General features: G+C 43.2%; 1 protein-coding gene across 1 annotated transcript in view; it reads right to left on the reverse strand.

Annotated features, from left to right (window-relative positions):
* CHCHD6 (coiled-coil-helix-coiled-coil-helix domain containing 6) overlaps positions 1–15,621 on the reverse strand; it is a 234,171-nt gene that overhangs the window by 88,125 nt on the left and 130,425 nt on the right. Inside the window, exon 4 of the mRNA XM_056864341.1 lies at positions 14,164–14,234. Coding sequence (XP_056720319.1) covers positions 14,164–14,234 — 71 coding nt within the window. The remainder of the gene's footprint in view (positions 1–14,163; positions 14,235–15,621) is intronic.

The following is a 15,621-nucleotide window of genomic DNA, read 5'->3' on the forward strand; positions in this document are numbered from 1 at the left end:
CATCATCTGCTTAATCAGCATTGCTGACAGATGGCCATCTAACCTCTTCTTAAAAACCTCCAGGGAAGGAGTGCTTGCCACCTCCCAAGGAAGCCTGTTCCACTGAGGAACCGCTCTGTTAGAAAATTCTTCCTAATGTCTAGACGGAAACTCTTTTGATTTAATCTAATTTAATGCTTCTTCTCAGGCAAGTGATGACCTGACAAATTGTATCTTCAAGGACTGTATCCAGAAGCTATCTTTTCTTTTCAGCAAATGACTCCTAATATTAAGCCTCATAACTTAGCCTTGATCTTTCATCCTGTTCACCCCAGCCACTCATGAGAAAATTTCATTCTTCTTAATAGAAGCATCACACATACACACTGAGTGCATAATTGAAAATCATGAATACCATTACTATTCAAAACAGCAAACAATGCCCTTGAAATCAGTTGTTGCTGAATTAATGACCAGATTGTTAAGAATGTTACCTCAGGTTTGCCTTGGGCTGCTAATTAGCCAACAGGCCATTAATTCAACAGTAACAGGAGGCTTCTCAGGTCTTATTGCTTTTGACATCTTTAATTTTGCCATTTTTTGGGGGGAAGCACTCCCAGATGATTCCAGCTTCAAATCAGCCTTTGCTATCAATACTACCATACTTCACTACTAAAAAAATGTGTCCACAACAGGTTATTTATGAGCCATTCTGTGCAGAAAAGAAAACTGTTACAAAATTCATTTTTTTCATATGCGGGAGCTTACTAAAAATCCTGAAATATGAAGCGCTCTAATGGGATCCTTGAGTGAAATAAAATTCCTTCTCCCACTGCACCATTTTTCCCTTCTTTTGCTTGAACTTTAATATAAGTCATCATATTTTTCCTGCTATATAACCCTCAGATCTGTATATGTTCTAGCACTATTTTTATTACTATCCTTCATGAAGAAGCCCATATTTAATTGATGGATGGACACTGAAATATACTATCCTATTTGCAGTGTGTGTGTTTTTTATAAATAAAAAGGTACCAGTAATGACATATCAGATCGCACCAATTTCCACCAATTCCCCAGTGAGGACCTAAGAAAGCCCATAGAAAAGGTGCCAGTACTCAGTACTGCTGAGTACTGTCACAGAAAAAGCCCTGCCAATTTTGTATGATGAAGTTAAATTCTGCTCTAAGACCAACATGCCAAAGGTCTATTTCAGTGCTATGGACATGCATTCAAAGAATAAAGTCCTACACGATTCAACGTTCACTTCTAAGTTTCAACCATCTCTTGGTGCTCCATACCTAAGAACTGGGAAAGGCTGGAATCTCTCACGGGAATCTGAATCTTTGACTATTAAGACAAGATGAATTTGTGTAGATGGATGCCATCACAATGTCAAAAACTAATACATGGAGGTCATTCTAGCACCCACCACCTGTGAAGACTTATTCTCACAGTGCCACTTAGAGACGGATGTTCAACCTAGCAAGTTCCTAGAGTGGCCCAAGTGAATTACTGCCACCAACTGTGGAGACACAAAGCAACAATACCTTGAAATGCAATTGATTTTAAATGATGCGTAACCTGCCCACAAGGACCCTTCCACATACACAATCCAAGCAAGCCTATAAATCAAGAGTGTGCATCAATGACAGCTCCTAGTAGGTGTAGTGGTTACGAGCGGTGGTTTGGAGCGGTGGACTCGAATCTGGAGAACCAGCTTTGATTCCCCACTCCTCCACATGAGCAGTGGACTCTAATGTGGTGAATCGGGTTGGTTTCCCCACTCCTCCACATGAAGCCATCTGGGTGACCTTCGGCTAGTCACAGCTCTCTTAGAACTCTCTCAGCCCCACCTACCTCACAGGGGGTCTGTTGTGGGGAGGGAAAGGGAAGGCGACTGTAAGCCGGTTTGATTCTCCCTTAAGCGGTAGAGAAAGTTGGCATATAAAAACCAACTCTTCTAGTCAGCTGTCATGCCGAATGCCACCACTGAACAGATGCAAAACTACTTGAAATGTTGCTTGTTTTAAACTGAGAGCCAGTCACCGACGGGATCACACAAGGTGCTCGACTCAACAGCAAACAGGCATCACAAACAAGGGCAAGCTTGATTTTCAAACATCTGTTTTGCGAACATCAAATCATCTCTTTGTACGCACAAATCACGGTGTAAATAGTAGGTGAGGCAATACTCCACAATCTTGGATGATAAGTGCTCAGAACAGTAGCAGGTGTTTAGACACATAGCGTAGGAGGAATATGCTTTCTAGAAATACTTCATTAATATCAGAGGCAGAAGCGTTATTTTTTTATGCAGTTTCATCACAAAGTGGGCAACTTCTACTGCGGCTAATGTGCTCCGCCAGCATCAACAACTGGCACAGCAAAAGACTCCCAATTTGGGATGGAATATAAACTGTGCAGATTCAGAAACGTCAATCACTCATTCATTTGAATCCCATCTCTAAAGAAACATGCAGAAGAAAGGGAGACAGATTTAATCAGCAGCAAGATCCGTGTACTTGAAAAACGCTCTTGAACTGTAAAGAATGGAAGGAAGTGAAATGTTAAGACTGTAGTCCTTAAACAGCTGCGCAAGTGAAAGCTCCATTTATTTTAATGAAGCTTGCAGCAGTGCAGCACTTTGAGGACTGGGCATCATGCCTGAACTCTGAAAATGGGGCAGGGGGGATCAGACATGTAAATAATAATATCACTGCTGTCTTCAAGACTCATATGAAGCAGTCTTAGCTCTGGGCCCAGCAGCTAGGACAAACCACACTGACTCATCTCACCTGGTAGTCAGTCCTTCCAATCCTATATCAATGTATCAGTTAGGCCCAAAGTTGTGAGGAGGAGCCCTTCTTTTCAACATTTCAGGCCCCCCTTTCAGTGTTTTGTCTCCTTCTGTGGCATTCTTTAATCCACAGAGAAAGCTAAGGGAAGCAAGGGAAACAACTTTTGCAATCTTGGGCTGTATCAACAGAAGTATACTGTCCAGATCATGCGAAGTGATGGTATCACTTTACTCTGCTCTGGTTGGACCTCACCTAGAGTATTGTGTTCAGTTTTGGGCACCACAATTTAAGAAGGATGTAGAAAACCTGGAACATGTCCAGAGGAGGGCAATGAAGATGGTGAGGGGTCTGGAGACCAAGTCCTATGAGGTGAAGGAGCTGGGTATGTTTAGCTTGGAGAGAAGACAACTGAGAGGTGATATGATAATCATCTTCAAGTACGGTACTTGAAGGGCTGTAATATAGAGGATGGTACGAAATTGTTTTCTGTTACCCCAGAAGGTTGGACCACAACCAACAGGCTGAAATTAAATCAAAAAGAGTTTTCGGCTAGGGATCCTGGAGGGGTTTTTTGTTGCCATCTTCTGGGCATGGAATAGAGGTCATTGGGGCCATGGGGGGGAGGTAGTTGTGAATTTCCTGCATTGTGCTGGGGGTTGCACTAGATGACCCTGGTGGTCCCTTCCAACTCTATGATTCTATGGCCTCTCTTGGCCCTATAAGGACACTGTTGAAGCATCAAAGCTGAATTTATAAACCTTAAAATTTAGCCACTAGTGTTTAAAGCACTCAATTTCTACAAATATCCTGAAGAGAATATTCTAGAGTTGCAAGCCTCAAACTGCTGGAAGCCTCATTCTGAATTTGAACCTTACAATCCATTACCTTTGTCTTCAGCATTTGGTCCTCTACTAAACTCAGCTTTATTTATTTATGCTATTTATAGTTTGCCTTTATCACTAGGACTCAAGGCATATTACACAGAGTGAGTCACTACAATCAACAAGATGGGACATTCAATAAGCAATGAAATAGGATTTGGGTTGCAGGAGTCTCCATGGGTGCAACATTTTCACCAGGGTGTTGGAGCCATGTTGACCTTGGTTTTGAGTAGGTAGCATTCAGACCACGGTTCAGGGCGAATCTCCAGCCCTGAAATCAAATCTTCCCTCAAAGATGCAGTGCAAAAGATTAGGTCCAACGTGCAGTCTCTTTCATGGGCCAATCACAATTGGGGAGAGACCCAAGGCAGAAAAAGAAGCTATAAAATTCTAGGCCAGCCCCAGTGAGGCATCCTCAGTGTGAATGTTGAAATCCCCAGAACAATGAGTCTGGGTGTCTCATAAACATTTTTAAATATTAGCTATGTTCCTATTATAGACTTCCTGCCGCTGTAAAGAATGTACCGGTATTTTCAACAATAATTATTTATCTGTATCATGCCCTTTCTCAAAGAAGAGCAAGGTCATCTCCAACATATTCAGTAAAATTAAAAAGCTGTCAGGCATGGGATTTAAACAGGAGCTGCAGCAACCTTACCCTGCCCACACTGTTTCCTTGACAGAAATCTCTCACATACACCCCTCATTAACCCCAGCAAGGGAATGGCATGTATTTGTGTGGTACTAGCTTTTCTTTGTTGAGGCTAAGTACATCTCAGGAACCAGGCAATGGTTTCTATTACAGAAAGGGCATGGAGGAAAGTTTTAACTCCCCCTCTGTACCATGGCCCTGATATAAATTGCTCTCGGCTGCTTTTTACAGTTAATCAATGTATTGGGCAATCTGGCCACAGATCTTGCACATGGCACATGGAACTCCCTCACTGGAATTTTAGCTTAATACCAATCGTGCAAAGTAGAAAGTTCAAAAGAGATGCTCTCACTCAAAGCAAAACAACAGCGTGCCCTGTGGCATCTTGTAAACCAGCACACTTATTATCACAAGCTTTCATAGGTTAGAACCTTCCAAGCAATACATACATTCATTTATTAATGCCTCTCTGGTCAAACTGAGTTTTTGGAGATTTTGTAGGTCTCCAAGCCATGCCTGGGAAAATGTGAAACTAACTTCCAGACTGTTTACATTTTGAAATGTGCCATAAAAAGTAGCAAACTATGCTTACTTTTTAAACACTACAGAAATATCAAGCAGTATATAATATTATTATTATTGCTGTCCACATGAAAGTTCATGAATCGCTTTTAAAAGGAAAAAATACTATAAGGCTATCTGCTTCCCCAAGCAATACACCAAAATTTTAATAATATTTTCTTATAGCTTTCATATCAATGTTTCTTGGGACAGTTTTGGAGATCAATTTTACTACACAGTTGGATGGGCTGTATCCTTGGCTCAAGAAAATTTCCAGAAGTCATGATCCCTCCCACCACAGGTTTTAAGTGTTACTTTATTAACTGATTTCCTTCTCCTTTCAAAATCATGAATTGTCAGAATATGAACTCTTCCATCCTGCAAACAGTATGAGGAGGACCCAATTAGTATATCTTACAAATAACACCAATTTGAGACTATATTCCTAGAATAATAAATGCTATGACATTTTGAGATTTAATGGATATGGATGCAAACTTTTCATATACACGCAAACTACTTTTTTCCTGCCATATGTGGGGATTGTAAGACCCCAAGGACAGAAGCGTGCAGTGTTCTTTTTTATTCAGCGTAGGTTTCAAAGAATAGATATATATATATTTTCCCCACTGGTAGATATCAGCCATCTCTTTAATTCCAGAGCTTACCGAGAAGACTTTTACCTTATGTCTCTGTGTTAACGTCTGTGCAATTTTCTTTTCTGTACAGAGCCCATGGGGATACATACCACATGTCAGTTTCTCCAACACAATAACTTTAAATACTCATGCCCATTAACTTTAAAGATCCTAGGATCATTAAATGGAACTCACAGATCTGTGGTCCCCATATGGAGTAAATCTCCCTGGCAGCCTATCCACTGGAACGCTGCCTTGGCTTCAAGGCTGATCTCTATTGGGACAATAAGATAAGGGCATTCTTCAAATGAACACTGATAAATAAGTGCACAGAGTGAGCAGCACCCTCAGCCAGGCATGCGAGACAACTGAGCTGTTGGTAAGCAGCTTCGGATGCTTTGAGGGAGGCAGATCTCCAAGGAAAGTTACTTGACTTCACAACAATTTTATCTTTTAACAACTTCCTAATCCCCAAAATACAGCCTTGTTTGTGCAGCATTACCTTTGAGAGATCGAGGGGGGGGGGAAGTCTCGTGCGCCCACACCCTTTATCACTGCTGCCAGCTTCCAATATATATATATATATATATATTTTAAAAAAAAATCAAACTTCACAAAAGAGACAGAATTTTAAAATAGCATTTGGAGGATATTTCAGCAGAACCCGCAGTAAGCCAGAGCACTGACTGTCCTCTCTTTCTGCCACCCCTTAACAGATTCAGGGACGGTAATAACATTTAATCCTCAGAAGCTAATCTAAATGTAACACTCAAAAGAAGACAAAGGGAATGCAAAAGGGGAAAAATATGGCCTCTGCCTTTTGGGAGTCTCGCTTTATCCCAGGAGCGAGAGCATTAATAGAGCTTGGAATGAAATGCCGTTTTATTCTCTGTAGCAGGGAGGGGATTAACAAGTTGCCTTCTCTAAACCTAGTCTGTGTCATGGCTCTCTGAACACCAAGAAAAGGCCAGAGAGTAAAGTAAAAGGTGGGGTGCACTGGCCTTTTATTTACACGCTGCTTCTTTTGTGGGCGATCACTGATGTGAAGAGTTTGCTAAACAGCAGAATGTGTGTGTTTAGATCCAAGTCCCCAGCCTTTAATTCCACTGGTTAACACATAACACACACAAAATAATACAGCCATTGTAATAAAAATCAAGCAGACAATGCGTCTGTGGCAGTTCTCCAAATAAACGCAGCATGCGCGCAACAAGGGCACATCAAGGAAGGTGACAAAAAAAAAACACTGATGGTTTTCCAAGCACTGATCAGTAGGCTCCTGTTGCTAGGTGGTTCTTCTTGGGGAGAAAACAAAGGCTGGAGAACATCCAAGGCAGAAGGAAAAATGAAAAGGTGGCAGGAAGGAAATTTCTTAAGACATTGCAAAAGAAAATGGATGCCACAAATCTGGGTGTAAATGAGAAGGAAAGTGTAGGTCACACTGGATCCCTTCCCTTTAGCAGTGGCCACTGGGTAATACCCCTATCACTCCATCGCTAGATGTCTTGGCATGTCACTTCATTTCCTTTGTATATAGGTTTCCTCTTTTCTCAAAGAAAGAGCAAGACTTGCCCGTGAACCTCAAAGGAACATTTTATTGTGTAGCCTCGTTAGCTGAGTTCCGCATAACACTTTGAAATGGCGAAGTGCTATCATAATTACCAGTTAGCATTATTCATTCAGAGGAAATAAAAGCCCTTTAATGCACTAGGCCACTTCTGCCAGAGCTGCAGATGGTCGAGGGGACTAGAAAATGAATGGAAAGGGATGCTGCAGAAGCTTAGCAATGCCAGGCAAACAGCCCCCATAATTCGTGCTTCTTCTTCTCACACTGCCATTTCATTCCCGAAAAATAGGAGCTGCTGCTTGTTGTGGTGAACATTCTGTTTCTAAATATTGTCGAAGGCTTTCACGGTCAGAGTTCATTGGTTCTCGTAGGTTATGTGGACTGTGTAACCGTGGTCTTGGTATTTTCTTTCCTGACGTTTTGCCAGCAGCTGTGGCCGGCATCTTCAGAGGAGTAACACTGAAGGACAGTGTCTCTCAGTGTCAAGTGTGTAGGAAGAGTACTCTTCCTACACACTTGACACTGAGAGACACTGTCCTTCAGTGTTACTCCTCTGAAGATGCCGGCCACAGCTGCTGGTGAAACGTCAGGAAAGAAAATACCAAGACCACGGTTACACAGCCTGGATAACCTTCGAGAACCAATTCTGCTTCTAGTTTATCTGAGCATTGTAAATGACACATACGAATACAGTGTCTGGAAGAAGATGGCAAAAAATGAGTGTGTGCACACACACACCTGCATGCGCACACAAGAAGAGAGTGTCTCATTCTGGTAGTTCATCATGAGTAATGGCAAGTGGGTGGCAGCACCAGAACTGGGCAGAAAGGAAACTCATTTCCTATCACACTTTTCGCAATAACAGCTGTGTTTATGTGAACCAAGCATAAGGCTGGCAGCTAGTCCCAACTCTTCTGCTGAACAAGAAATATGAAGAGGGCAATTCAATGACCCCTTTACACTAGAAAAGCCTTGTTCAGAGTCAATGGGAAAAACTATTTTGAGGGGGTCAATCACAGCCCTCTAAGGGCCTAGTTACACTGTGAATTATGGACAATGGCTCCTGAACCCACTTACTGATGTTTTCAAATTAAAGAGGTGAATCAGAGGTTGAAAGAAGGTTGTCAACAAAATGTGTTGCTGGGATTTTGACTCGACAAGTCAATCCAAATGAAGGAGAAGAAGACAAGGAAGAGGAGGAAGAGGAGGAGGAGGCCTTGGTTTTTATATGCCGACTTTCTCTACCACTTAAGGAAGAATCAAACCAGCTTACAATCTCCTTCCCTTCCCCTCCCCACAACAGACACCCTGTGAGGTAGGTGGGGCTGAGAGAGTTTGGAGAGAACTGTGACTGGCCCAAAGTCACCCAGCTGGCTTCATGTGTAGGAGTGGGCAAACCAACCTGGTTCTCCAGATTAGAGTCCACCACTCTTAACCACTGCTCTTAACCACTACGCCACTCTGTGTGTGTGTGTGTTAAGTGCTGTCAAGTCGCTTCCGACTCACGGTGACCCTATGAATGAAAGTCCTCCAAAATGTCCTATCTTTGACAGCCTTGCTCAGATCTTGCAAATTGAAGGCTGTGGCTTCCTTTATTGAGTCAATCCATCTCTTGTTGGGTCTTCCTCTTTTCCTGCTGCCCTCAACTTTTCCTAGCATGACTGTCTTTTCCAGTGACTCTTGTCGTCTCATGACGCAACCAAAATACGATAGTCTCAGTTTAGTCATTTTAGCTTCTAGGATCAGTTCAGGCTTGATTTGATCTATAATCCACTGATTTGTTTTTTTGGCAGTCCACGGAATCCGTAACACTCTCCTCCAACACCACATTTCAAAGGAATCTATTTTCTTCCTATCAGCTTTCTTCACTGTCCAGCTTTTACACCCATACATAGTAATAGGGAATATGATGGCATGAATTAATCTAGTCTTGGTGGCCAGTGACACATCCTTACACTTCAAAATATTTTCTAGCTCCTTCATAGCTGCCCTTCCCAGTCTCAATCTCCTTCTGATTTCTTGGCTGCAGTCTCCCTTTTGGTTGATGGTGGAGCCAAGGAATAGAAAGTCTTGAGCGCCACGCTGGCTCTCCATAAAGCAATGAATGACATGAAATGGGAGCAGAGTTACTATCATTGCTGGATGCAGGGCAGAACTCCTTAGGGAAGTACAACGTTAAACTGCAAATGACCCGGGATAATCAACAAGATAAATATGATCACAAATAATTATAGAAAACAACCAGGAATTCCTTCTCTAGACTGTTCCTGAGATGCCTATGATGCTTAACATTATAAAACAAGCCATAAATTAACATTCCCAATCATTTAAAAAATGGCTGCAGTGATAAATCAAACCTGATCACTACTGGAATTGCTCTCCAATGTCCAGTTTAAACTCTGTTACCAAATTGTAAAACAGGTTCTAAATGTTTACATCTTCTGCTGGATATGTATTTTCTGCATTTAGAAGTATGTGTTTAAAGCGAGAAAGTGTGCATATTGCTGCTGCCCGAGAATAATACTACTACCCATCCAAACCATGCACAGAAGTCAGAAGGCACTCTGAGGGGCAAAATTAGAGTTGAATACTTGAAGCTGTCTTACAATCAGTCAACCATTAGTTTGTCAAGGGCAAATATGTGGAACAGCCCTTCAGTGGCTTGTCTGATTTCTCCAGGGTCAGGGACAGAGGGTGTTGCTTGGGGGGGAGGGTCTCGACACGACACCCTTTGGTATGTGGAGTTCCTTAGGGGGCTATCCTCTCCCCCATGCTCATTAATATCTATATATGACCCCTCGTCCAACTGGTCCGGAGCTTTGGACTGGGTTGCCACCAGTACCCTAATGACACCCAGCTATATCTCCTGATGGATGGCCGACCGAGCACCGTCCCATATACCTTGACCGTGTCCTTGGGAGCCATGGTGAAATGGTTGAGACAGAGCCGAATGAAGTTAAATCCATTGAGGACCAGGGTTAAATCCATTGAAGACCGGGGTTCTCTGGCTGGGTCAGTGCGACTTAGGTCAGGATAGCCTGCTCCCGACTCTTGATGGTGTACAACTTACTCCATTATCTTCTATCAAGATCCTGGGCATGATCCTGGATTACTCTCTTTTGTTAATTCACAGTGGGTAGCCGTGTTAGTCTGTCTGCAGTAGTAGAAAACAGCAAGAGTCCAGTAGCACCTTAAAGACTAACAAAAATATTTTCTGGCAGGGTATGAGCTTTCGTGAGCTCAGATACCTGAAGAAGTGAGCTGTGGCTCACAAAAGTTCATACCCTGCTAGAAAATATTTTTGTTAGTCTTTAAGGTGCTACTGGACTCTTGCTCTTTTCTCTTTTGTTAGTGGACAAGGTCATGAATACTGCCAGGGCAGTGTTCTACCATCTCCGCCAAGCCCGGCAATTGGCTCCCTACCTGTCCCACACTGACATAGCCACAGTGATCCATGCAACAGTCACCTCCAGACTAGATTAATGTAACATGCTTTACACAGGGCTACCCCTGAACATGATTCGGAAACTCTAACTGGTCCAGAATGTGGCAGCCTGGGTCCTTATGTTTTTCTGTAGCCTTTGGAATGTTCCATACTACCAAACTGAAAGGTCAGGTATTATTATCATTCCCATATTGCACATAGTTTAAACATCCTAAGAGAAAACGGCTCACCTAAGGCCACCAAGTGAGTTCACGGCAGAGTTCAGCTCAGATTGGCCCTTCATGTCCCCAGACAATCTTCCTTTAAATTTAAAAGGCACATGTTCATACAAATAAAGAGCATATACAAAGATCCCCTCTAATCCGTAGGACTTCTTGAGTTGTGGGGCTAACTTGTGCAAAACGAACTGCGTGATATGACAAAACCCTACTAGAAGGAAGATCACCTGGCTACTAATGGAAAATAAATAGTCGGTGATACAAAAGAATGGGCAGGCAGTGAGAAACAAGGATGTCAGAATGATTATTATATAGTGTTAGAATCGAATTTTTTCATGCTTCTAATGAAGAATACAGTTCAGAAGTGCAAATTAGATCCCTAGAAGTGATACTTGGCAACTGTTACTGAAAGGTGTGGAGCAGAATGAGCTGAAAGATGCTTTAAGACTATCTTTGAAATACTCTTGCTAAAGTGTCAGGAAGTCATTAACAAGCCTGACTCTTTGAAGAATGGCTTATTATACCAGATATTAATGCACAAGGCAAGTTTCTATCTAGTAAGAAAATGTGAACAGACCACATAAATCCCCAAAGGAATGCAGGAGCCCTTCATAAAAAGAGCCTTGGCAAAACATACAGCAGCAAATAAAGGACACGGCCTAGCACCTTAATCTCTTCCTGTAGGAAATCCTAAAGAACTTGCATACTTCTAATTATTATGTTTTCTTGGCAAGTAGCAACATAGTTCTGGAAACATACTTGGCTTCAATACCGTCTTCCTGTGTTCCAAGACGGAAGACAACTGGAGGGGGGGAAATGTCATAACTTAAAACACTGCTTTTGAAATATTTATTCCAATGCAGCTTCTTCTTTTTAAAGAGCTAACATCTTCTAAAAATGAACACAGTGTATCAGCGAGTTTTTTTATGTGGATGAGTGGGGGACAATAATGTTTTCTTTTAGGACAGCAATATGTCCACCATGCCTGTTACCTGTTGCCCAAGCAAATCCAAAAGTGATGCTTACACAGGTCAGTCACAACCAGGAGCCAATACAGCTCAAGACAGAAAGTATACATGTAAAGCTGCTGTGGTTAAATTAAACCTATTTCATTTATTTATTTTAAATGTCTGTTAGCAGCCTTTCTCCCTTGTGAAACTAAAGGCAGCTTTCAGTATAAATAAAATGATTATTAAATACAATAAAAACAATATAATAAATAAAACAACACTGATAAAATATGTTAAAGGTCACAATTTACCTTCAATTAGGACAGCCAGTAAATTTCTAAAAAATCAGTCAAATGCAGTCATAAATAAAACTACCTTCAGCTGCCTCCTGAAGATCAACGAGAGGGCCAGGTGCACCTCCCCGGGGAGGTTGTTCCATAATTTTGGGGCTGCCACCAAAAAGGCCCTCTCTTGTGTGCCCACCAGACAAGCTTCTCTGATTGGCAGGACAGTCAAAAGGGCCTCTCCCAATCTTAAGTCCTGGGCAGGAATGTAGGGGAGAAGACAGTCCTTCAGATACCCTGGTCCCAAGACATGTAGGGGTTTAAATGACCTACAACAGCCATGTCCCAATCCATGTAGAGCTTTAAACCTACAAAATATCCATGGCTAATACTATGCAGCCCTGATCCCGTCAGATCTCAGAAGCTAAGCAGGGTCAGCCCTTTTCCAGGCCAGGAGCGGCCTCCAGAGGCCCCCTGGGGCCGCGGGGAGACCGCTCCGCCGCCCCCGCCGCCTTCTCCCGGCCGGGAGCGGCCTCCAGAGGCCCCCTGCGGCCGCGGGGAGACCGCTCCGCCGCCCCCGCCGCCCCCGCCGCCTTCTCCCGGCCGGGAGCGGCCTCCAGAGGCCCCCTGCGGCCGCGGGGAGGCCGCTCCGCCGCCCTCGCTGCCTTTTCTCGGCCGGGAGCAGCCTCCAGAGGCCCCCTGCCGGGCCCGCACCACTTCCCGCCGCCAGGAGCGGCCTGGGGGGGCCTCCTGCAGCTGCAGGAAGGCCGCCCCCGCCGGATCCGCCGCTTCCCACCGCCAGGAGCCCAGAAGGTAAGTCCGCGGGGGGGGGGGAGGTGTTATAAGCCGACCCTCAGCTTATACGCGGGTGCCTAATTTTTCCCCATTTTTGGGGAGAAATTAGGCACCTCGGCTTATACGCGGGTCGGCTTATACACGGGTATATACGGTCGTACTTGGATGAGAGACCACCAAGGCATACCAGGGTTGCTATGCAGAGGAAGGCACTGGCAAACCACCTCTCTGTAAGTCCCTTGCCATGAAACCCCCCTCCAAAAAAAGGGGTCGCCATATGTCGGCTGCGACTTGAGGCACTTTACACACACAATACTATGCAACCAAGACCAGTTCTAGTTTGGTCATCTCCCACTTTATCCCAGCCGGTTGTTTATGAAACTGTAGTGTAGATTGTGGTCTTATTGTTAATGTTGCTAATAAAGACTCCTCAAAGAGGATTAAGTCCCCTCTGTTAGAATATGGATAATACCTTGTTAGATATCACCATCACATAAATTAGTTTAGAATACAAAACATTTATTCAAGTGACAAAAAAGGATGAACAAAATATCAAAAATACCTTTATATTGAGATAAAAATAGGATTTAAAGATATATACTTCTTATTCTGTTAATTAATACCTAGTGTCTAATTTGTCGCCATGCATTTTGCTATTTTGCTGTTCTAGCACAATAAGAATAGTCAAAGAAATGCTCAAACTCCTATTTGTTTCTTGGATTTTGCCACTCCAAGGAGCAAGGTTTGTTGCAGCAAGCCAAATTATTTGGCGTAGTTAATGCTTCCTTTCTGTTGTTTCCTCCTCTGACCAGAGCTGGGTGGAAGCAAACAAAATCCAGCTCCGCCCGAGATGCCAGGATCAGGACTTGGTACGGACTGATGTTCTAACATAATCTCAGGGAAATCGCAAAGAATCCTTTCTGTTCCTTCTATAGATTCTTCCAGCACTGTACTAAGGCAGCAGGACTATTCTGGCTCACTCCAGTTACAGAGTAACTGGCTTGGATCCAGTGATATCTCCATCAGTGGAACAGAACTTACTTGCTTTCCCATTCCACTGTGGCCTGAAATGCTGTTCCTGGGGAAGAAGACCCTAAAGACCAGCATGAGGGGCACATTGGGGGAAGAGAAGTATCTGCAGAGGAAGAGAAGAATCAGAAAATATCACACACACCCTTCTATTAGCAAAAATCTACTATTGGATACAAGCTGTGGAACAACAGGGATTAGAATAGAGCAACTTGGTCTTTGGCTTTGAAACTTTGTCAAGACATGTGAATTCCTCTCTGAGCACACATCTCCCAATAGATTTGGCTACCTTCTCATGAAAGCCAACCTTGGGTGTTTTTGTATCAGGGGAGCAGCATAAGCAACCAAGGTAAGAGTTCTTACCTGACCTGATCTTCAGCATTGGTGATTGCCTCGTGGTATTGTTCCAAAGTCATCTTGTAGATGTCAGCATTCTGGAAATTAAGGGGAGAAAAACTCCCTCAGCACACACTTTTTAGTTTTGAGTTTCTTAAACTATTCAGAACAACAGTTTTTAAACTGGCACCCCAACCAATGAACATGCTTGAGAAAATGGAAGGATTAGTAAGTCGATGCCCCTCACTACCAATCAGCAAGTGGGTACGTGGACTATGGAGTTATCCTTACTGAACAGTCTGGGAAGAAGCAAGTTGATACTTAACCCGTCAAAATCAAACATACCCAAGAATTACACAATGAGCGATCCAGCAAGATATGCTTTCCCTAACAACTGCCCATGCCTTCTTGCAGAGATCAGATTCATATTTGAAGATCCATGGACCTAGTAAGGTCCAAATCCCCAAACTAGCAGATTAGCATAAAAGAGTACACAGGTCAATGGAAAAAAGAGGCATTTTTTTAAAGCCACAGATTTCTTACATGACAGCATACTACATTTGTTTGTATTAGTCTGTTTGTACTCGGCAACGGCCACTGCAGCTTTACAAGTACAGTGTAACACCTCTGGGCAAAGGCTGACTGATCAGTCCCTTAGACGGGAGCCTCCACAGAGGCAGGAACCCCATGTAAGTGCAGGTTTCAAGTCTAATAAATAATGAAAAACAACAGCAAAGAACAACAGGCAAACAAAGCCCAAGTCGAGCAACTTCACTTCGGAACAAAGAGCCCCGTGAGAAATTCTATCAAAATCAGCAGAGAGCGACTCTTTTCAACCCTGTACAGAGAGGTTGGATGGCCCAGGCTAGCCTGATCTTGTCAGATCTCAGAAGCTAAGCAGGGTCGGCCCTGGTTAGTATTTGGATGGGAGACCATCAAGGAATACCAGCGTTGCTGTGCAGAGGAAGGCACTGGCAAACCACCTCTGTTAGTCCCAAAAGGGGTCGCCATAAGTCGGCTGCAACTTGACGGCACTTTACACACACACACATAGAGAGGTTACAAGATAGCAAACAATATCTAAGATCTTCCACAACACTGGCTTCACAAAGAACAGGGACTAAAGATGGAGGGTGGGTTATTTACTAGAAATATTACAAATTCAAAAATAAATAAATAAATGTCCCATGACCCTGAAGCATGTGATACGTTTCCTGCTTTGCCCTTCCATATTGTAAATGGGCCCCCAAGACTTTTTACGTCTCACGTAACCTATCGATTAAAACATAGTTCACAATGTAATTAAGGAAGTATTGCTTTTATTTCACTCAGTGGTGCATTATTATCCATAGGCTGGTACTCACTGAGTAAATGTTCCATCCTATCACAATAAAACTGAACTAGTCAGCTAGTGCGGCTCAGCAGATAACAGTGGATTTGGCCCAGAGTGACATGAACTAAAGTCCCTGTTTAGCTGAGACACTA

The sequence above is a fragment of the Euleptes europaea genome, chromosome 1 (genome assembly GCF_029931775.1).
Source record: "Euleptes europaea isolate rEulEur1 chromosome 1, rEulEur1.hap1, whole genome shotgun sequence".
Lineage (NCBI taxonomy): Eukaryota > Metazoa > Chordata > Lepidosauria > Squamata > Sphaerodactylidae > Euleptes > Euleptes europaea.